The 22,242-nt window shown below is 40.3% G+C and overlaps 2 protein-coding genes and 1 non-coding gene across 4 annotated transcripts in view; 2 read left to right on the top strand and 1 right to left on the bottom strand.

Annotated features, from left to right (window-relative positions):
* Positions 1-201: 201 nt before the first annotated feature.
* Positions 202-7,582, top strand: SLC25A3 (solute carrier family 25 member 3). 2 transcript variants are annotated; one of them, XM_069095208.1, is made up of 8 exons: positions 202-343; positions 526-683; positions 2,962-3,086; positions 4,805-4,984; positions 5,426-5,607; positions 6,302-6,474; positions 7,026-7,136; positions 7,249-7,582. In XM_069095208.1, exons 2-8 carry the CDS (start codon positions 530-532, stop codon positions 7,407-7,409), a joined length of 1,086 nt encoding a protein of 361 aa, XP_068951309.1. In that variant the 5' UTR covers positions 202-343; positions 526-529; the 3' UTR covers positions 7,410-7,582. The 2 variants fall into 2 exon arrangements, with proteins under 2 accessions (XP_068951309.1, XP_068951310.1); XM_069095209.1 differs by lacking the exon at positions 2,962-3,086 and adding an exon at positions 3,261-3,382 and having other exon boundaries at positions 203-343.
* LOC138166758 (small nucleolar RNA SNORA53) lies at positions 5,994-6,232 on the top strand. The gene has a single exon (XR_011169719.1). It is a non-coding gene; the product is annotated as a small nucleolar RNA SNORA53 (small nucleolar RNA).
* A 7,204-nt stretch (positions 7,583-14,786) lies between the features above and the next one.
* The window catches only part of IKBIP (IKBKB interacting protein), a 31,946-nt gene continuing 24,490 nt past the window's right edge, over positions 14,787-22,242 (bottom strand). The window contains exon 4 of the mRNA XM_069095212.1: positions 14,787-18,136. Within this exon, the coding sequence (XP_068951313.1) occupies positions 17,381-18,136 (756 nt within the window). The 3' untranslated portion in view covers positions 14,787-17,380. The remainder of the gene's footprint in view (positions 18,137-22,242) is intronic.

The following is a 22,242-nucleotide window of genomic DNA, read 5'->3' on the forward strand; positions in this document are numbered from 1 at the left end:
GGACGGACGTCCGTCCTGCCGGCCAGCTCTCGCGCTCAGGCTCAGAAGGGCAAAGGCAAAAGCTAGCCCGACTTCCCAGTAAAGGGGTCTTGAAGACGACCGAGGCCACGCCTGCGCAAAAGCTAGGTCTCTTTCGCAGGGGGAGGGCATGCCCGAGGCGGGGCGGGGCCACGGCTGCGGAGCCGGACTCCGCCAATCGGCGGGCTTGCGGTCGCTGTGATGTAAGGACGGCGTCACGGTGACGCCGGACGGAGGGCACAGACTTTAGGGGGGGGAGGACGTTCGCTCTCTGTGAGCCGCAGCCTGCTGGAGCGGACGGACGGTTGTGTCTCCGCCATCTTAAGTAAGAGGGCGACGCCGGAGCGGAGGCCAGGGAGGCTAGGGTGGTGGGTACTGGGCGGAGGGAGGGCCGGCCGCGGGGGGGCGGGGAGGGTGGCCACCGAGGGGGCGCGCTCGCCGTGTCCGTGGTGACATTGGAGGGGCCCTCGCAGGCCTCCGTCGGCTCAGCGCGGCCTTCTTCCCCAGGAGGATGTACTCGTCCGTGGCGCACTTGGCGCGCGCCAACCCTTTCCACGCGCCGCATCTGCAGCTCGTGCAGTATGAGGCCGACCCCAGCCCCGTGGGGCCCCCGGGCGCGCCCCGCCGCCTCCGCCCGCGCAGCCTGGCCGCAGCCGCCGTGGAAGGTGAGATGTCCGGCCCGACTCGGCCCCGTGACCTTGGGCACAGGTCATCGGGCCGCGCCCACGCTGGACTGAGGGGACGCGGAGCGCCACGGCTCCTGAGCGGGGACGGGGTTCGGGGGCAGACTGGCCCAAACACTCCCCTTACGGACGAGGAAACTGAGGCAGTGCGAGATGGGGGCCCTAGGGAGGGGGAGGGACGTAGAAACCGCCCGGCCCCGAGCCACGGTGTAACAGAAGAGGAAACTGAGGCTGGGGAGATGACAGCCCCAGGGATGTAGAGCTGGAGTGGACTTCGGAGGCCACTGATAGAGGAGGAAACAGGCCGGGGAGGTCGTGGAGTCAGCCCTGCCCCCCACCTCATTTTTACCAGAGGAAACTACGGGACCGGACTTTGGAAGAGCTAGGGGTAGCCACCAGCGGCCTGGGCCCAAGCAGAGCCCAAGGTCACCAGGTGACCCCCGGGATCCTCTGGCTCGCCCCCTCGGCCTCAGTTACCCTTCCTGAAAGGAGGAAGGGCCTCGAGCTCTCCTTCAGCTCTCCAGGACCTTGTCTAGGAGGTATTCCGTCGGTAAAAGTCCTTGAAAATGTGAGCGAATGCGGTGTATAGAGCTCTTGCTCTATATAAGAGACTTGCAGTCTTGGGGTTTGAATTCAGATCCAACCTCTGATACTTAACAGGCAGTGACGCCCTGGGCATGTCACCTAACCTTTGCCTCAATTTCCTCATTTGTAAGATGGGGGTAACATTAGCACCAACCTTATGTGTAGGCCGGAAGACAACAGGAGATAGTATTGATAGGGTGCATCTTGTAAGTAATCAATAAATTCCACACAGCTGTTGGCTAAGTAAGTTGGCCATGTAAGGTATTTTTCCCCATTGCTGTAATTTTCTAGGTAACAGCCCCCTCCCCCATTCCAGTGGAACTCTTAGTTTTAAATGTAATAAAGTGAGCTTTAACTAGGCCAGGCCTTGTAAATGGTCAGTAGTGACTGAGCTCATGGAACCAGGAAGTCATCCCTCCTCAGACGAAGATTTATAGTGTGACCTTGAGCAGGTCCTGGGCCATTTTAGGACCAGCGATTGCAGAGAAAGTTCTGGCTAGCCTTTGTGGAGGGAGCTTCTCCACCTGGCGATCTCTGTACTAATAACAGTTTAAGTCCTGTCACCCGTTTGAGGTTGTGCTTGCCCCTGAATGCCTGGGCATTTATTAGGTACCTACTACAGGTACTCCGCTATGCTGGGGGTGCCAGAAGAGACCAAAGACAGTCTCCCTGTTCTAAAGGAACTCACAGCCTAGTGGGGATAAACAGTGAGTGAGCATATCACTACAAGGTGTAGACAGGATAAATTGAAGGTAGTCTCTTGAGAAAGCACCTAGATTGAGGGCTGGAAAAGATGTCTTGTAATGATGGCCCTTGTGACAGAAAAATTTGCAAAAGAAAGAAAAATCCTTTCCTCTGCTCAAGGATAGTATATGATCTGTACTTATGTATAGTTAAGTGTACTTTATACAGTTAAGGTAAGACCTTATTAATTTCTCTAACAAGAGGAGAGGGACCTAAGATTTATTCTGAGGGTAGAATAATTTAGCATGATGTAGTTATCTTGTAGAAAAAAAGATAATTTATCCTAATCCTTTGTTGAAATGGATGTTGGACTTTTAATTGTGTGTTTTAAATCCCTGCAGGGCTTCTGTGGCAACCTTAAACCAGCAGGGAAAATTAGCCCCTGGAGTGGATCAGTAACTGCTGGACTTTCTCTTGCTTTCATCCACTCCTTTTCTGCTTTTTTTTCTAAATAGACCTACCTAGATTTTTTCCATATTATTCTAGTTTAATTTTTTTGGTGTGTACTTAAAGTATTTGTGTTCATGGTCCTATATATACAGATTGTAAGAAGATGGGGGTATTGGTAAACAAGTAGGGTGAAGTATTTGTGTGTGTGTTAGACACAAGCTAGTTTGCTTTCTCTTGGGAATTGATGTATATCTTAAACTTCCTTGGTTTTTTATTAATTTTTTTTAGAATAGTAATGCTGACTTTCCCAGTATTTAAGAATCAGATACCTGGTATTCATTTCATTGCCAACTTTAAATGTGAAATGTCTAATTTTTGTCACTCAATTGTAAATTGAGCTAAAAGACTTACCTTTTTCTAAGTGTAGCATGTTAGTCAAATTGGGTAGTTATCATTCGGTGTAGAAAGATTTTCTGTCACTTGCAATGTTGTGGTGTCTGGAGAAAAAAATTCTTTTTTTTTTTTCTTTAAATGAAAACAGAGCAGTATAGCTGCGAATATGGATCTGGCAGATTCTTTGTCCTTTGTGGCCTCGGAGGAATTATTAGCTGTGGCACAACGCACACAGCAGTGGTTCCCCTAGATCTGGTTAAGTGCAGAATGCAGGTTGGTTTGGCATGTTGGACTCCAGTCCATCCTTGCTGCATGGCTATGAGAGTGGCGAGTGTGGGCCTCTACTAACCAGCTTTGTGCAAATCCTAATTGGCCAGAAGGTAAGTTGCTCTCTAGTAACAAGAGTTTTTCTATTAAAAAGCATGGTGTGTCTTGTTTCTGCTACAGAATACAGTTGTGAATATGGCTCCATGAAGTTTTATGCGCTCTGTGGCGTTGGTGGGGTCTTAAGTTGTGGCCTGACACACACTGCTGTTGTACCCCTCGACTTAGTGAAATGCAGGATGCAGGTTTGTACTGAGTTGGCTCTGTGAAAGGCTTTGGGATTTGTGGCAAGATTCTTAAAACCATAAAATGTTGTTAAAAGCAAGGATGAAAATGACAAGAAAATAAAATTTTGTTGTTAATTTGAATATTCATGATGCAATAGTAAACTATTCAAAATAGTCTTTTTTTTCTTACTTGGTTTCAAAAAAAGTTTAAACTCTACTGACAGGTAAAGGTTTCTGAAACCTGCCAGGTCTTTTTTAAGGAACAATTTTGGGAGGTGCTTCCTCTTTCTTGCCTGATTCTTAGATGCTGCCTTTTCCAACATAGCTAAAGTGTGTTTTCAGTCATTTGGGACCTTTTTCTTATCCCTAACCCTAGTTGCCAACTTATGTATTGTCCATCTTGTTTTAGCTGCATATTAAGTGTGTTACTTTGCCAATCCAAATTTTACTTTATAGGATTTGCTTATGTGTTTTTTTTAATAAAAGGGTTGACTTTTAATATATTTCTACATAGGCTTTTTGTGCTCAATTAAAAAAAAATCAAAATGATAAAGTGTTAAAAATAATGAATTATCAAAAATCTATTTATCCCAAACAGGATTAGAAGTCCATTTACCTATAAGGGGGAGAGAAAGAGAGAAATGTGAAGTATTAGGAGTAAGAGGAAGGTGAAGTATCCCAGCATTGATAGTAATAGTGAGATAAGATCTATTTGCATAGCTAATTATAGAGGTTTTCTAAAGAAATGTGAAGGATTCTCTTCACTGACATACTGGGCTATGTGTGTTTAATAATTGAAGCACCTTGTTTTTTTTTTTTTTAATGAACCTTTTCACTCATTAGTTCTGAGTTCATAATATTCTCAGGAGCTGAACTTTAGAACTGCTGGCATGTGTATTCAAGAATCTCAGCATTATGGGGCGGCTAGGTGGCGCAGTGAGTAAAGCGCTGGCCCTGGAGTCAGGAGGACCAGAGGTCGGTTCTGGCCTCAGACACTTAACACCCACACACAAAAAAACTAGCCATGTAACCTTGGGCAAGTTACTTAACCCCAATTGCCCTCCAAAAGGAAAAAAAAAAAAAGAATCTCAGCATTTTTGCTGGCATGTGTTCAAAAATACTTAGGGAGTAGCTTAATATTTGGATGTGTATTATCAAGAAGTGGCTTGTTTGATATGCTTTATAAATTATAGACCTCATATCTACTTTGTGCTTTTTAGACAGGGTTAAAAAATAACACTCATGGTTAAGAAGTATTAGGCTAAGTATCATAGTGCTTGAATTGAGGTATTATCCTTTCTAGTACCTTAATTATACAAGGATAGCATGCCCATATTTCAGTGAGCTACTAGTGAAAGTAAGTTTCCTTCGGAAGCATCTTATGACTCCAGTTGAAGATTTTTGGAGATGTTACATCCTTTTATTTTGTGGCTTTTTAAGGTGGACCCCCAGAAATACAAGGGCATCTTTAATGGATTCTCCATCACACTTCGAGAAGATGGTGTTCGTGGTCTGGCTAAAGGATGGGCTCCAACATTCATTGGGTACTCAATGCAGGGACTTTGCAAGTTTGGTTTTTATGAAGTCTTCAAAGTGTTGTATAGTAACCTTCTTGGTGAGGTAAATAATCTTAACTTTAAACATACACTAAACTATGCATTTGGAACAGTTATTTTTCCAAAATCAGAAATGGAAATTTAAAGATGTAATTTTCCCAAGGTCATAAGCCTGGTTGGTGATGAAATCCAAAGTTATTTTTACTATGCCAGGTTGCTTCTGCCTCCTACAATAAATATAGGCCCTTTGGCCTGGCTAAGCAGAAGGAACCTGTGCAATGATAGGAGATGTCAACATGTGCCCCAATTGCCTGCCAACATTTAAAGAATGGGAAAGTGATAAATTAAAAGCGTGGTTGCATCTAACTTAGTATCTTACATGTCAAAGCTGTAATTATGAGTGTAGCTCTTTCTCTGTACTTGTTTTCAAAATGATAATTTAGAAGCAATATGAAAACAAAGTGAAACAGGAAGTCAAAGCTGATTTCTCATTTTAATGTTTCAGGAAAATGCTTACCTCTGGCGTACATCCCTGTATTTGGCTGCCTCAGCCAGTGCTGAATTCTTTGCTGATATTGCCCTGGCTCCTATGGAAGCTGCCAAGGTCAGAATTCAGACCCAGCCAGGCTACGCCAACACCCTGAGGGAGGCTGCTCCAAAAATGTTTAAAGAAGAGGGCCTCTTTGCGTAAGTGATTGGTCTGAATTCTTCGTGTGGAGTCTGTGTGCATGGTGTTCTGGTCTTTTGTGTGTCCGTTCAGTCATTTTCTATTAGCTTGGTCAAATAAAATGTAGCAGGTTCCCCAAAACCCTAAATTGAGGCATTAATTTAACTACATTGACTATTAACAGAAAAAGGACTAATCTTGAAGACTCACCCATTTAGGCAGGCATTTTGGATTGATTGAAAGACTTGGCGCCAGGCTTCAGATCAGAGGCCACGCAGAAGTGGTGTGAGGATTCCAGTCCCTGCTTGTCTTATTTTTGTGTATGGGTGTATATATATTTGAAAAAAAATTTAAACTGAAAGATGTGTTGATTTAAAAGTTTACACTTTAGGGCAGATATGTAGCCAACATGCTTCCTTAGATCCACCTTTGTGGATGCCAGCTCTTGTTCTGAGTTCTACTTGCTAACATTTGTTTCTTGTAGTTCCAGTCAAGAGGCATCCAGCAACTTTACCGGTTGTACTGTCAAAGGTGCTTGAGTCATTGGCATGTGAGAGGAATATACCTGCATATTAGTCATACGTTCTGATAGAAATGGCATTGTGTCATTTGTTACTATCAGGACTTGACTGGTATGCGGACAGACTTTTCAAAACAAAACTTTGGTTTTAAGAGTGTAGTTTTTGTGTTACATTAACTACTTGGGTCTTATAGATTCTACAAGGGTGTTGCTCCTTTATGGATGAGACAGATCCCATACACCATGATGAAGTTTGCTTGCTTTGAGCGAACTGTTGAGGCCCTGTACAAGTACGTTGTTCCGAAGCCCCGAAGTGAGTGCTCAAAGGGAGAACAGCTGGTGGTGACCTTCGTGGCAGGTTACATAGGTGAGAAGTGCTTGTGAATCTTCAACTGCCTTTGAATAGATACTTACAGCTTTTAGTTATTGAATCCCAGTGTCATTGGGATTTTGTACCAAGTTTAATTCATCCAAACATTCTTTTTCATGTTCTGTGACTTCAAGACTGAGGTACCTGTTTTGAAACTCACCTTTATTACTTTGTGTGACCTTGAGGCAAGCTGTGTCATCTTGCTTCTCTAAATGAAGGTGATTAGATTGCTGTGATTCCTTTCCACTTTACCCGATGAGCCCTTAGGAGCAAATATTTATAAAGATTGTCTTTGAGTGTTCATTAATTCTTGAAAATCTCTGACACTCAGCTAAAACTCTTATGGTTGGCACTTTGTGAATTAAGACTTAATAATCTCTGGAGAAAATACAAATCGAAAACTATACCTCTCCAGTATACAAAGTATAGGGAGACTAAGAAGTGAACAGTTCAGTTTTACATCTTCATAGTTGGTCTGTTTCTTACTTCAGTATTAGCCAGGTGAACCCCTGCCCTGGGCATAGTTAGTAACTGTCCTCTTCTTCCAGCTGGTGTCTTCTGTGCCATCGTGTCTCACCCTGCTGACTCTGTGGTATCTGTGCTGAACAAGGAAAAGGGCAGCTCAGCTTCACAAGTCCTCCAAAGGCTTGGATTCAGAGGTAGAATTTTGTCTCTTAGATACAACTTCTGCACAGTATTGATTTCTCTCCTGTCCCCCGTTCCCCCCCCCCCCCCCCCATTCCAGTGTGCTTTACTTGTTATTTTTACCAGGTGTATGGAAGGGGCTCTTTGCCCGTATCATCATGATTGGTACCCTGACTGCACTACAGTGGTTCATCTATGACTCCGTGAAAGTCTATTTCAGACTTCCCCGTCCTCCTCCACCTGAGATGCCAGAGTCTCTGAAGAAGAAGCTTGGGTTGACACAGTAAATGAATCAACTATGAACTGAATCTGCTTGCTGACCAGTGTTGAGCAAATATAAAAGAAACTTTTATATATTTGACTGTGTAGATGGTCTATTCTTGATGTAATTACCGGTTGTGCCCTTGCCTGATGCAAGGGTTTCAAAATGTAACTGTTGCAATAAACAAACTATTCGTGATCTTGCCTTTTTGTGATTTGATTTTTACTTTTGACATGACAGATTTAACTTGCATTTTTTTATGTGCTGAATTTAATCATTGACAGAAATTGTACTGCATATGAAACCTTACTTTTACCTTATATAAAGCTTGGATTTTTTAATATATTAGTTTCAAAGCTATCCTCTTTGTCTCCTTATGTTAAATAATTTTTAATGCTAAAATGCATCTTCACCTTTTCCCCCCTTGAAAAAAAATGTACAAAACCCTAGTAACAGTTATAAGTCAAGAAAACAAATCCATGCACAGCCATGTCAGAAGGTGTACATATCTTGTCCTTGCGTCCCTCAGCTTTTTGTTAGGCTATGAATAGCAGATTTCATTACCAGGTATCGTATCTGATCATTGCTGAGCAGAGTTCTTAAGTCTTTATTTTTTTCCCTTCATGTCACATAAAACATAGTTTCTGCTCAGTATATATATTTCTGCTCTGCATTAATTTCTAAGTTTCTGAATCCTAATCCCTCATTTCTTGTGCAGTGTTTCATTTGTATTTATATGCTATCATTTGTTCAGGCATATGCCAGTTGGTGGGGTTTATGGTTCTAGTTATTTCCTAACAGAAGGACTGTTACAATTATTTTTTTGTTCACATGGGTCCTTTTCCCCTTCATGTGTTTTGTGGCTTATAATATTGTTAGTGCTATTGCTGGGTCAGAGGGTATAGATGGACTGTTGAGTGACTGAGTAGAACTGCTTTCCAGGATGAACCAGTTCACAGTTCCACCAATGCTGTAGCTCCTCCATTATTGCCATTTTCCTTTTGTCATCTTTGCCAAGCTGATGGAGTTGAGGTAAACTCAAGTTATTTTTCATTTTTTCTAGGGTTGATAGTTTGTATTTCTAGAGAACTGACAGTTTAACATAGCATGTTTATGAGTTTAGACCTTTTTAACTCATTGAGCTTAGATACTTAGGTTCTTGGCTCAGACGAGGTTTTATTTTGACAGACCAACCATTCTACAACTTAAGAAAAAGCAGCCCACCTTACTGATAGCTTTGGTTTGGACAGAACCATCGTTTCTGACTGTTCCTTCTCTACCCAGTGACCCATGACTTGTAATAGAATGGAGAGGATTGAGGAGGAGCATTAGAAGGCAGTTTTTTCTAACCACCACTTGTTTTTGACAATGTTCCACACTCCTCTTCACCTCTTCAAAGAAAGGAAAGTTAATTTTTTCTCCCATCTCTTGTCCATAACATCCAGTTTGTTTTTTTATGTTATGCATCCTCTTACTGGTTCTACTTCACTCAGTTCATTTGTTCAGTCTTGGTAAGTATTTGGAGTTTTCTTGCCAGATACTGGCATGGTTTGCCATTTCCTTCTCCAGCTCATTACAGATGAGGAAACTGAGGCAAACTTGCCCAGAGTCACACAGCTAATATCTGAAGCTGGTGTCAGGCCCAGAGCTCTATCCATGGGTGCTTCCCTTTAACTTAGTTTTAACAGTTGCCAAGAGCCCTGAGAGAATAAGTGATTTGCCAGTTAAAATTAAAAACCTAAGGGAAATGATTCCTGGTTGGAAGCAAGCCCAAGAGCATCTGCATCTTTCTGCCTGTCCTTTTCCATCCTGAAAGGAAAGCTTCCTCTGGATCAAACTGCTGGTCTCATTACCATTTGACCGATTCTTACGGTATTTGGCAGATATTGCAGCTTTTGTGGAACTTGTGAGAGATGACAGATAAGTGGGGATGATTTAGTGCTACCTAAAGATAAGGAGGAAAATTTGAACTGTTGGCACCTATGAATGACAGAAATCATTGCTACCCTGTGAAGGCCCAGGAACAGAGCATAAACCCAAAGAAGTTATGTTCTTAACTAGACAAAATTGAAGTTACGGGTATTCTGTTGGGATTATAGAATGGTTACTATTGATTTATCTATTGGTTTATGAAATATACTAACATTTAACTTAGAGGCAGAAGTTACATAGTGGGAGGAAACTGATAAATTGTCAAGAAAATGGTTTGACTCCCTATTTTTGCAAGTGACTTTGGGCAGGTCATTTCTCCATCTATAAAAATGAAGTTTTTAGTGCCAGATGATTTCTGGTATATTCCAGCAATCTTCCAGGCTCTTAATTCTCAATTTAGAATAAAATAGGGTCAAAGTAACCACCTTTATTAATAAGCATTAGATAGCTTATGTGCATTACCCTACTAGGACATCCTTAACTTGAAGTTATTACACTTTTTTTTTTTTGCTTTTTGGAGGGCAATTGGGGGTAACTTGCTTAAGGTCACAGGGCTAGTTTTTTTTGGCGGGGTGTGTGTCAAGTGTCTGAGGACGGATCTGAACTCAGGTCCTTCTGACTCCAGGGCCCACGCTCTACTCACTGCACCACCTAGCCGCCTCGATACACTTCTTTTCTTTATGTATTATAGCACTGAAGCAGTCTGAGTTGAAATTCTTTTTTAGCCCCCATTAAAAGACTTGAGAGTTGTGTAGGGTTCTTAATTCTAATTAAATGATGCCTTGTTACCCAGCTGCAAAAAGATAATCAGAATTTAAATAGTATTGAGATGATCATACATAGTATTTGAGCCATTGTTTTTAAATACAACTCCACATAGCAATCTCCGTAGTAATTTGAAAATTCTTGAAAAAAGTCTACAATTTTTGCTAATTTGTTATTTTAATTTACTTTGTTGTTTAGTCGTTTCAGTCATGTCCTACTCTTCATGAGCCCATTTGGGGTTTTCTTGGTGAAGATACTGGAGTAATTTGCCATGTCCTTCTCCAGCTCATCTTACAGATGAGGAAACAGGCAAACAGGGGGAAGTGACTTGCCCAGGGTCACACAAGCTAGTAAGCCAGATTTGAACTCAGGAAGACGAGTCTTCCTGATTGACAGCCCAGTGCTCTGTGCACTATGAGACCACCTAGTTGTCCTTTCTAATTTACTAGGCAGTATCATAATGGATAGTTAGGAAGACCTTGGTTCAAGTACTAGCTTTGACACAGGAAGTTAATCAGCTTTTCAGTGATCTAGGTCTGTAAGTTGCAGAGCAGATACAGCTCTGCAGTAGATGGAATCTCCTACCTGGGAGTTCCCAGTGAAATAACAGATTTCAGTCCCAAAGAAAGCCACTACTTGCTCATGGAGTTGAGCTCTAAAGCTTTGTTTCTGTGACATAAGTGATGGACTCCAGCCTGTTTTTAACCTTCCTCATTAGCATTTAAAAGACCTATAAAACTTAATCACATACACAATCTTTTGGGACCATATTTGAAGGCATTTGGTGTGTGACATTGATTAGTCTTTCAGTCCAGATTTCAGTGGTGAACACTGCTGGAGAACCATGGCACACTGGGCCAAGAGGAAATTGGTGTGTGATATATGGTTTTGCTTTAAGCACCTTTTAGACTTAAAATTACATATCTTGAAAGTTAGGTGGCTTCACTGGGGTAGAGATTCTTTCCCACCTTAGCAGATTTTTTTTTGGTGGTCCGCCTCCTTCCCACCCCAATAGGCTTTTCCAGATCCCTTGCAGGGGAAAAGCAGCAATAAATGGCATGAGCAAGATCTGTAAGCTGTTTGTCATGTTGCTGTAAAGTAAGGTAACTGATTTACCTTCTTTGAAGGCTGTATATCAAGTGCCTGGCTCATAAATGTTTATTGATTGATCATGCAGCTCATGTGTCTGGATACCTGAAGTCTTAGCTATATTAGTCTTTTTATCTGAAACAAAGTTGAGAGAATTGAGAAATAAAACAGCTTATGATCAAGATAAACACCCTTACATCAAAGTTCAGTTAGAAGGTGCCCATTTGTAGTCTAAGATTCAGAATTTTAGTAAATTGCAGGAGCCTTTCGAGGGATAGCACCCCATTGGGTGGTGGGACCAACAGTCCAGTTTCCAGCCCAGTCCTCATGGCCATCATTTTTTAAAATTTTGCTTTTTTGGAGGGCAATTGGGGTTAAGTAACTTGCCCAAGGTTACACGGCTAGTATTATTTTGTGTGGGTTAAGTGTCTGAGGCTGGAACCGTACTCGGGTCCTCCTGACTTTGGGGCTGGCACTTTACTCACTGTGCCACCTAGCCACCCCCTTCATGGTCATCATTAAGGGAAATGGCTTGTGAGGAAAGAGTTAGCCACCAGGGCGGGCAGACCAGTCTGACTGGGGCAGCAAGGCACTTAGGTGGGTGGGGAACGTCAAGAGGCAGATGAGAGGCATTATGTGCTAGGCAAATTGGACCAGCACTACTACCTTGACCATCATTTCCCCTTGGATCATGATGGAGCCAGCCTGGAACCCTGAGCCTATTGCCCTCACATGTAATCCTGGGAATAATGGGAAGTAACCTTGGTGGAGATGCAGTCTGGGGCTGTTCCTGGTGCTACAACCACAGGTCCCCAAAGACCCAGAAAAAAAGTCATCCCCAAAGTCCTTGGCATTATCAAAAAGTTCAACATCAGAGACGGATAAGATATGATCTGTGGAGAGAACATTAAATAAGAGGCATTACTATCTGCTTTGCTATTGCACCCCGAGGAATGTGAGCTCCTTGAGATCAGGGACTGCCTTACTTTTCTGTTTGTTTATTAGCACTGTACTTTGTACATAGTAAGAATTTAGTAAATGATTTGTTCAATCATTCAGAAAGAAGAGCGGGAGGAAAAAAAATGGCCAGCGTCATTTTAGTGGTAGGGGCAATAGGCCTTGAGGAGATCCTTAGGATTACAGCATAATGATGACCCTATTTCATCAGTTAAAGGTTAGGTTACGTTATGGATGCTTTTCAAAGAAGGCAGGGAAATGTGTGATACATTTTAGAGAGATTTCCATCCAAAAATAATTAAATTCAAGGTTTAATGTAATACTAACTAATATGCTTATAGAGCTCCTCACAATCTGGCTATCTTACCAGTTCTGAGTGTAGGGATCAGCCTACAACAGGTGTTGTTAGCTTGGTGTCTATGAACTTAAAAAATGTTTTTTAATAACTATTTTGATGTAATTGATTTCTTTTGTAATCCTACATATTTTGTTTTATATATTTAAAATGTGTTGTTGAGGAGTCCATAGTTTTCACCAGATTGCACAAGGGGTCTGTAAACAAACAAACAAACAAAAGGTTGAGAATACAATTATTTCACCACCTTCAAAGACAGTGATGAGATGCTATGTCCTGAGGTATTTATCAAGGAGGAACATATCTTGATTGTTCAATAGGTGTGAAAATAGCCTGAACTCCTCATTTGGGTTCCAAAGGAAGGCTGTTTGGATTGGCTAGGGGACTTCACTGTGCTGTTTAAGACCACTAATCTAGGAGGAATCAGAGCTTTCAAGGGGGCATCAAGGCAGAAGAGCAGCTCCAGTCAAGTCCCTGAGGAATTGCTTGGTTTGGGGAGGGGGCTGGGGGGAAGGAAGGAGAGCACCTCAGCCTAGGCCTGGATCTCCTCCTCCCTTCCTTCTGGCAGCGACCTGTTAGCATTCCTGGAACAACTGATGGCAGTGACTTCAATGACAGCTAAGGATGTCCACACTATTAAGAAAGCAGCAGAAAAAGTATGCTTTTGCTTTTCCTTAGGACTTCTAGGAACTGTTATCCCTTCAACACAAGCTTGAGCCCCCATTCCTCTGCACTCTGTTTGTACTTGTGGGAGAAACCAAGCCTGGCTGACACTGATATTAACAAATAGTCATAGTGGGAAGTACACTGGTCAACATTCATGAATTGTGTAGAAAGACACCCTGAATCCATCAGGGTTACCCCTGGAACTTTGAGAAGACAGCCTGGCAGTACAATTGGGGATGTTGGGCTAATAAAAACCCTGAGTCTATGTGGACTATACCCACCTCCTTTCTGTAGTCCATATGTCTTCCAACTAGAGTATTAGGCATTCTCTGAACTCATATTCTTATGTCCTAGGCCTGGAATGTACTGCTTTTCATCTCGACCTCTCAAAATCCTTTTCTTCCTTCAAGGTGTATTTAGTTCCTTCCCAAAGCCTTCCAATATTCCTCAAGCTATTAATGTGCTTTCCCTTTTCAAATGATCTTGTGATCACTACATATATGCCATACTCCCCAGTAGAATCATAGGCTCCTTGGGATGAAGGACTGGGTGGATTTTTTTTTCCTTTTTTGTCTGAGACTCCAAAATCCAACACAAAGTTTCATAAAGTGCTTAATAAATGTTGGTTGAATTTCTAACCATTCAGAAGGATTGTTTCCCCTAGCAGTTCCAACTTCCTTCATCTAGATGATGAAGGTTTTACTTGGGGAAATGTGTCTTACATTTATTGACTGAAGGGAAATGTATCTGAAATCCTTAGTTTCTTTTTAAAATATAAGAAAATGCTGTAAGGTGTGACTGATATGAAAAAATTAGAGAAACAAGTTTTGCATGAATTAATGCAGTAGAAAAAAGCAGGTCCTAATTATACAATGAAGACAATATAAAGTCAACAGTAAAGGTCAATAAAACTCAGGCCGATCTACTGTTTAGTCTTAGTGCCATATTCTCAAAGGCAAAAGACACACCAGCAATTACTATTAAAAACTTATTAACTATTTGGAGAGATTTTTCAGATGGGTACTATTTGGGTGTTTGCTGAAAAGTCTCTAAATTATCAATAAATTTAGGAAAATGCAAGCAAATCAGAAAGTGTAAGTTTTACATTCAAAATATTTACACCACAGCAAGAGGCAATCCCTCTTGCTCACCATGTTCAGTGTTTGCTTCTCTTTTCTTTATTTTCAATAGCTCCTTCATCCACTGAGGCTTTCCCATTTTCTTGCAATGTCTCTTTGGCCTATACCCTTCTAGCTCATTATGCTCCCATCCTCTCATCTTCCCAAGCTTCTTATAAAAGTTGCCTTTAATCTATGCTTCTACTTCCTAACTACCCACTCTCACCTCTTGAAATGTAGTTTCCATCCCCACTCCTCCATTGAAACTACTTTTTCAAAGAGCAGTCAATTCATTCCAAAATGACCTGACTATTATCACCCAGGAGTCCTCATTTGCTTTTAGCAAATGCCTTGCCAGTATCCCCCGTCTACATCTACAGAGTTTCCCTGACCTGTAGTCTAGTAATCCTAGCAAAGTAGGAAATGAGGTTAGTCTAGCATGACTTTTCTTTCTTTTCTAATTATAATTGTTTTCTGAAAGATCAAGTAAAACAATGCAATCTTAGAAAAATTCTCTACCTTTTTTTTAAATTCAGTTTTATTTTATTTTTGAACAAAGATCTGCCTTCTTTCCTTTCCATTTCGAAGGCCAGAAAAATGAAACTCATTACAAACACGTACAGTCAAGCAAAACAAATTCCCACATACAACAATGAGATCTGCAGAGCTCAAAAACCAAGAACTTTTCGAGATAGCTTAAGTTTGACAAATTATCCATGCCTCAAGTAGGAGTCACAAAAACTGACAAAATATACTTCACATTGTTTTAAACATGATCCTTACTTCTTGAAAAGCTAAATTTTTCAAAATGCATTCAAATGCTTCAGTTACATTTTTACAGTCATTCAGATAAAGGGCCAGAACTTGTCAGAATCCTTTGATGTTTTGTGCAAGGTATCCCTGCCAGAGATTTAGGGAGAGGTACAGGGATGATGAGGAAATCAGGGGTGATCCTTCCTGTGCTAGCCTGAGGTGCCCCTCATGGAGCTGAACTCACACTCCAGGTCCTTGTTGAGAAGAGAAAGGGAACTTCTGACTCCTAGGAACTGGGGTGGGAGGAGGGTTGTCAAAAATGTTTGACTTAAAGTCAGTGAGAAATTTCCCCCATCTATAGTCTATAAGAGTCTTTAAGGAGTCTTGGACCTGCCTGTCTCTTTTGCGACTTTTTTTTAAAGCACTCTTTCTTGGATTTATAGCAAGGGGCAGAAGGGATCTTTCTCTCTTCTTTTGCCCTGAGTCTAACCTGCTCCAAAATCAGCAAACATGCTGAATTTTCTTTTAGGATTAAAAGGGACTGCGACTCTGTTGTTCACATCATCTGTTCTTCTGTAATAGTCAGTGGGGGCGGGGGAAAGGGCATCATGATCAAGGAGACCCGAGTTTAAATCACAGCTCCAAAACCAACCAGTTATGTGATTCTGGGCAAATCAATTCATTTATCTGAGCCTCAGTTTCCTCATTTGCACTCTCTTAACTCACAGGATGGTTGTGGGGAAAATATTTTGCCAACCTTAAAAGGACTCTATTAGTGTGAGCTCTTGTTAAATGGTGATGATCCCAGTTAAGACACAAGAAATCCCAGACATCAGTTGGATGAGAAGATGTCTTCCTGATCTTGAAGATCCTGATTTCACTGAAGTAAATTATCCTGAAGTCCCTGGCATTGCAGGGAAGCCACTCACCCCACTGCTGTTTGGCTTAGGAGCTTTGTGACTCTTCAAGTGTGAAAAGAAATTGTCCAACTAAAGAGCTGACGTGATAGTAATGAGTGATTATTCCTATTTGTTTGTGTCTATGGATCCTCACAGAATTTGAGGTGCTATTCACAGCAAAGGCCCAACAGGTGTTTATGGAATCAACAGCTTAACAGTCTTTGCTGGGGAAGAGGAAGAGTCATTACATCTAACAGCTCACATTTATAGGGCCCTCTTCGGGGTTGCACGGGTTTCCCTCACAATGATCCTGGGAGGCTGATAAGGCAAATATTTTCTCCATTCCTCCCAAACAGAGGTTGAAATGACTCACCCATGGTCACATGGCACAGCTTGTCAATATGAGAGCCAGGCTCTGACCCTGAGATCTGATCTCCAAGATCTCCCAACTCACTCTACTCTATGACACTGTCTAGGATATAATTCCTACTGGATTCCAAAAATGGAGGTTTGACTTTTAAATCAAGAGTCACTCTTTTTGGTAGTGGTCCACTCTGAGGATTAAATACTTTGTTTTACAGACCAGTCTATGGAACTAAGTTTTCACAACTACAACATTTCACAACCAGCAGACTATTTCAATCAAGATATCTAAATCTTGAGTCTTTAGTAGGAGACAAAAACATAGTGTACCTTATTAGGTCTCAAACACACGAATAAATAATGTTTTCATGATAGTCTTCTACATGAAATCTTTCACGATCACTCACCTTCATTCCTTCTATTTTCTGTATAGCTATTTATGCACATCTCTAAACCAACTAGATTATAAGCTCTCTGAGGGCTTTTTGATTGATTGATAACCTGAAACTGAATCCTGATTATGATTAGCTAGCTATACTTAACACATGTAGGCACAGCTATGGCTCTGAGAACCGAGTGAGACATTAGGTCTGAAGGTGGCAGAGTCATGTAATGAAGCTGAAGCATTCAAAAACTTGCCCAGCCCATCCATTATGGCAATGGGGAGACTCATGCCAGGGACTGAATTTTGTCAGGAGTTACTCAAGTCTCCCAATAACATCCTGACACCTGGATAGAAACATGAGAATACATGCTTACTTGCTGAAAAACTGAAGTACTCAATTGTTACACAGCTCACTAAAAAACACTTTTATTTTACGACACATCTTATCAAATACAAGAAAATTCAGAAACTTCCAATATTTTAAGTATTAAATTTAAATCATTTTTATCATTGTGTAATATAACTAAGGGCCCATTTTTCAGGTTTTTTTTTTCTATTTAGGTAACAGTTTAAAAAACCCCAATTAATTTAGGGATTTTTAACCTGGGGTACATGAATTTCTTGCCTTTATAAATTTAATATAATTGGTTTCCTTTGCAACCTATGTATTTTATGCATTTAAAAACGACACAAAAAAGGTTAAAAAGCCCTGAATTAATTTATATCTGAAATTTTGGTAATTTCCTCTTTCACATCCTTAATCTCAGTTTGGACTATAGTTAAATTAGATATTTTTTCATTTAAGAAAGCAATTTCTTTTTCTCTTTGTAGCAAGTCAGCAACCAATCTCCCAATTCGTAAGGTTAAATCATTTATCATTGGTTCCAAACGGGAAAAATCCTTTTTGAGGTTATAAACCTTAGGTTTTAAATCATTTGCAAAATTCACTGTTTTCAGGATTTTAGCCCTGTCACTTTCTAAGTTTAAAAGTCTATCTGAATGCTTGGTGAAATCACTCTTCAGTTCAGAAAGCATCTTCCTAGCAACCTGAATTCTTTCTGAATTTTCAGATGCTAAACTCCTGAGTTTTGCCGTTCGATCAATGCTACTAGAAAGAAGGTCACCTATGTTTTTGATCGTACTTTGTTCTGCTTTTTCTAATTTGCTTTCCAGGTCTTGTACAGATTCTGTCAATGAAGTTACATCAGTCACTAACCCTGAAATACGCCTTATATCAGTTTTGACAGCTGTAATCTTGAGGGAAACCTCTTTGGCCAGGAAAGTGGTACTCTGGTCTGTGTTTGTAACTGCTTGATAAAGAGCTGTTAAGTTGTTGTTCAATTTATCCCTTTTTTCAGTTATCCTGTTGGACCAAGTTTTCAAGTTATAAACATCTTCCTGAAGACGTTTTAGATGAGCAATGATCTGAAAATCCTTCAACTGTTTTATCATAGCTTCAGACTTCTGACACTATAGGAAAATAAAATACAACAAGGATTACAAATGATAAACCCAACATTTTAACTTGACTTAATTTAAAATGTTATTTTTTACTGCAGCTTTTCTTTTTGCCATCCTGGAAAGTGACAGTAATTTACATAAATTAAAAACCTTTAAGAGTAGATGGATTTATTATGGGAAGCTGCCCTTCTTTGCATGGTAGCTTCGAAAAACTATAAGAATGAGAAAATTCACAGAAACTTGTGTGAATATTAATTTTTGACTGTCTTTAAATTATGGGTGCTTACTGACTCAATCCTTGAGAGAAACTGTAACAAATACACGCATTTGTCAAAACAAACTAGGTACTAAGTTCTAAGACTTGCCAATGTAGTGGTTTCTATCATGGGTTCTTTTCAGATATGGAAAAGCCAGTATTATTTTACTTAGATGACAATTTCTAGGCCTTTTTTTTTCCTCCAGTAGTCAACTACTTCAAAAGATTAAAACATGTAAAATTTTCAATTCCCAAAACTCAAAGGAAGGCCACTGAGTGTGTTTCGTCTGGATAGTGGCAAAAAAGATGTCTTCTAAATAATGACTAAGAAGGGGAGGAGGAAGTTTCTTTCTGGCATTATGATGGATTTAGGGGTAAGGTGTCCAAGGAGGGTGCTTAATTACAAACCTGCGGGAATTTGTGATGATTTGTACAGAATAAAGCATTTATTAAGTGCTTACTATGTACAAGTCCCTGCTCTCAAGGAGCTCACATTCTAAGGGAAAAAATAGGTACTAAGTATCTCCTGCACATTAGATAGAAGGGCACAGTGGCAAAGCTGATGGAATGCCTCTTGTTTAATCACTTTCATTGATGGAGTCATAGAAAGAATGCATATGCTTCAGTTTTTCATCATATTATCTGACACTGAACTTGTGTGACATTGATCAAGCCATAATTTCTCTGGGCATCTCAAATGTGCCTCCCTGCTCTAATTTTTAAAAAAAAAATTCTATGCAATTTTCTGTCAGTACAAATAAAAATACTTACAGATCCTTGAAAATCCAGGAGTTAAAACTGGATTAATAAGGTATACTAAAATTGTGGGGCATGTCTTTCATTTATTCAGTCATCTCTTCATTCAACTTATATTTATTTTAAAAATTCAGTTAAATTTTATTTTCAATTCTGAATTCTCTCTCACCTACAACACGCTCCCTCCCCCCAAGTGAACAAGCAAGAAAAACAAAGCCTTTTATGAACATGTACGGTCAAGCAAAACAAACTCCCATATTAGCCATGTGCCAAAAAAAAAAACAAAAACCCTTCCTTCCATCTGTACTCTGAGTGCATCAACTCTATCTGGGGATGGAGAGCTTGTTTCATCATTGAGTCCTCTGGAACTGTGCATTCAGCCAGTGTTAAAATCTATACTATGTAAAGGTTGTTTACCTTGAGAGCCGCTTAATGGACTAAAAAACTTATGATCATAGCTGTGTCTCCCAAAGTGGAACTGAAAGTATAGTAGAACTCATTCAACTGAATGATCTTGATGAGTTTTCTGTCACCACAAATCTATCTATCACGCTCAGTGAACTGTGGGCAACCTCAAAGGGCAAGTCTCTGCTACACAAAGAGGATCACAGAATTCAGACTTAGAAAGGACGTTAGCAATGACCTAATTCAAGTCCTTCATTCTGTGGATAAGAGAACCTTGAAAATGTGAGGTAATTTTTCTAATGTGCTTGTAAATGACACAGCCTGGACACAGGTCTTCTGACTCCTGATAAAAAAGTTTTTCAACAATAACTGCAGCAGGCCATGTTTCCTAGTTTTTACAAGCTGGCCACTGAATTTTTAGGACCAGTTATTTCCATTCACTGAAAGCTGTCAAGAGAATAAATACTAAGTTTGTATAATTTGGTTTGCTTCATGTACTCAGCATCACAACAGAATAATGGGTGGTCAGAGAAAATGACAAGGTCATGGATAAACTGGTTACATTTCTGTATAAACTAAGTTTTCTAGATAAGGCTGGCAGGTGGAGGTGTTTTTCTGTGCACAGGTAGCGCTAGTCCACACCTATCCATTCTGGCGATACAACCCTGAAAATTGGCGGCATGGAAGAGTTCCAGCCTAGCCCTGCTCCAGGGTTTGGTTTTTATCTAGTGCATTTCTGAATTTGGTCATATGCCTTGAAATGCAAGTATATTCTTACATTCAAAAGTAACTGCCATCTGACTGGTGGCTATTGCTTAGCCGGGTATCCCAGGAACTGACCCCCTTTGATGTTCTGTTAGCTAAAAGACTTCATTTAGAAACTACTCAAGAGAATTTAGAGAAAAAAGGATGCTCTCTGGTAGTGAGCATATGGATTCTATTCCCAGGCAGTGAAGTTTGCTGCTAGGCTTAGGACATACTTATATATCAAATAATAAGTCAGTAAATGTACAAGTGCTAAGGTAGGCTGAGAGGGAAGTATTTCAGTTTGCTTTAATTTGAAGGCACAAAGGTGGAAGTAAACAAGATATAGGATGGTGTAAAGTAGAGGTGTCAAACTTGCCACCAGCAAAACTCTAAAATGTTGTCTGAGCCAGATTAAAATGTAATTGGGATGTTTAATAAAATAAAAATACAATATAACAGATAATGGGAACCTGTGGTTTTCTAATGGTTTCTAATTAAGTTAGATAGCACCTGGCATTTATCTCCTGTGTCATCCCGGATGAGTCAATGACCTTGAGGTCTCATTTTTCTCACATGTAAAACAATGGGGTTGGAATAGAGCCTTTGTAAGGATTAGGAAACTTGAAAAGAATTCATCATCTTTCCAGCTTTACTACTTCTGTTGAGGGAACCATCATTCTCCCAGTCGAAGTCATCCTGGATTTTTCACTCTCCTTGACCCTCCATAGACAACTGACTGCCAAGTCTCACATATCCTGTTTTCACAGATCCATGTTTCTGCATCTGCTTCATTCTCTCCACTGCCATATCCACCACTCAGTTTAGGTCCTCATCACATCTTGGCTGAACTACTGTGACAGTCTCCTAATAGGGCTGTTTTCAGTCTCCCCTCTCTAATATTCCCTTGGCTTAGCTATCAAAATAATCTTCATAAAGAAAATGCCTGACTTTGTCACTCCCACATAAAACAATCTCCAGTGTATTTCTATTGTCATTAGTGTAAAATACAAAATTTTCAGCCTGACATTTAAAGGTTGGCTGGAGCCCAACCTTTCCAGACTTATCTCATGACTCCACTTAATTCGATCTATATTTCTCCAGTCCAAACTCTGCATGTCATCTCCCACTGCCATGCCTTAGTATAGAGTGTCCCTGAAGCCTGGAACATACTCCCTCATCTCTACTTCTTAGTATTTTAAATTTTCTCTCAGGCTCAGCTCCTTCCCCTATTAGAAGCCTTTCCGGATCCCTTCAGTTGTGTTTTTTCCCTTCCCATTTTGTTATTTGTTTACATATATACCCTAGTAGAATATCCATTAGAGTAGGAAGTATTTTTTTTTTTGTTTTTGCTTTTTCAGTGTTTAGCTAACTCATGCCTTGAAGACAGAATGAATTTCATTAACAACTGTTGAATTTAATTCACTTCCTTCCATCTCTATCAACTATGACTACAGATGCTGGCCTAAAATGTATACAGCTTCTGCAAATAGCATCATGGAGTAGAAAGAAATGTCACCTGGGAGTCAGAATATAGATCAAAGTTCTGACTTTGATAACTTGCCATGCAACCTTAGGCAACTCATTTCACCTTAAACTTCAATTTCCTGATTTGAAATACAAACAGGTTAGAACAGATGCTGCCCTCCAAGGTCTCTTCTAGATCTAATGTTTTATAAATGAGATGTGACAATAAAGTAATGAGACATTTTCACATGTGGTTTATATAAAAAGTTTCATTTTTTGAGGGAGTCTGGTTTACCTTTTTTACCCAAGGTTCCATAATCTGCCTTGTAATGCAGATGGACATAAAATTTCATTTTATTGTTCTATTTTGTTTCAAGCTTTGATCAGAATATGTGGATTTAATTATTCAATTATAATTACAGATTAGGGGACTATTAACCCTAAATTTTAATGCTATTAACCCTAAATTTTACAGTTTTCTTTGGAG

Source organism: Petaurus breviceps, unplaced genomic scaffold, assembly GCF_028583685.1.
Source record: "Petaurus breviceps papuanus isolate PSGF00001 unplaced genomic scaffold, PetGlider_PUasm1.0 225, whole genome shotgun sequence".
Taxonomy (NCBI): domain Eukaryota; kingdom Metazoa; phylum Chordata; class Mammalia; order Diprotodontia; family Petauridae; genus Petaurus; species Petaurus breviceps.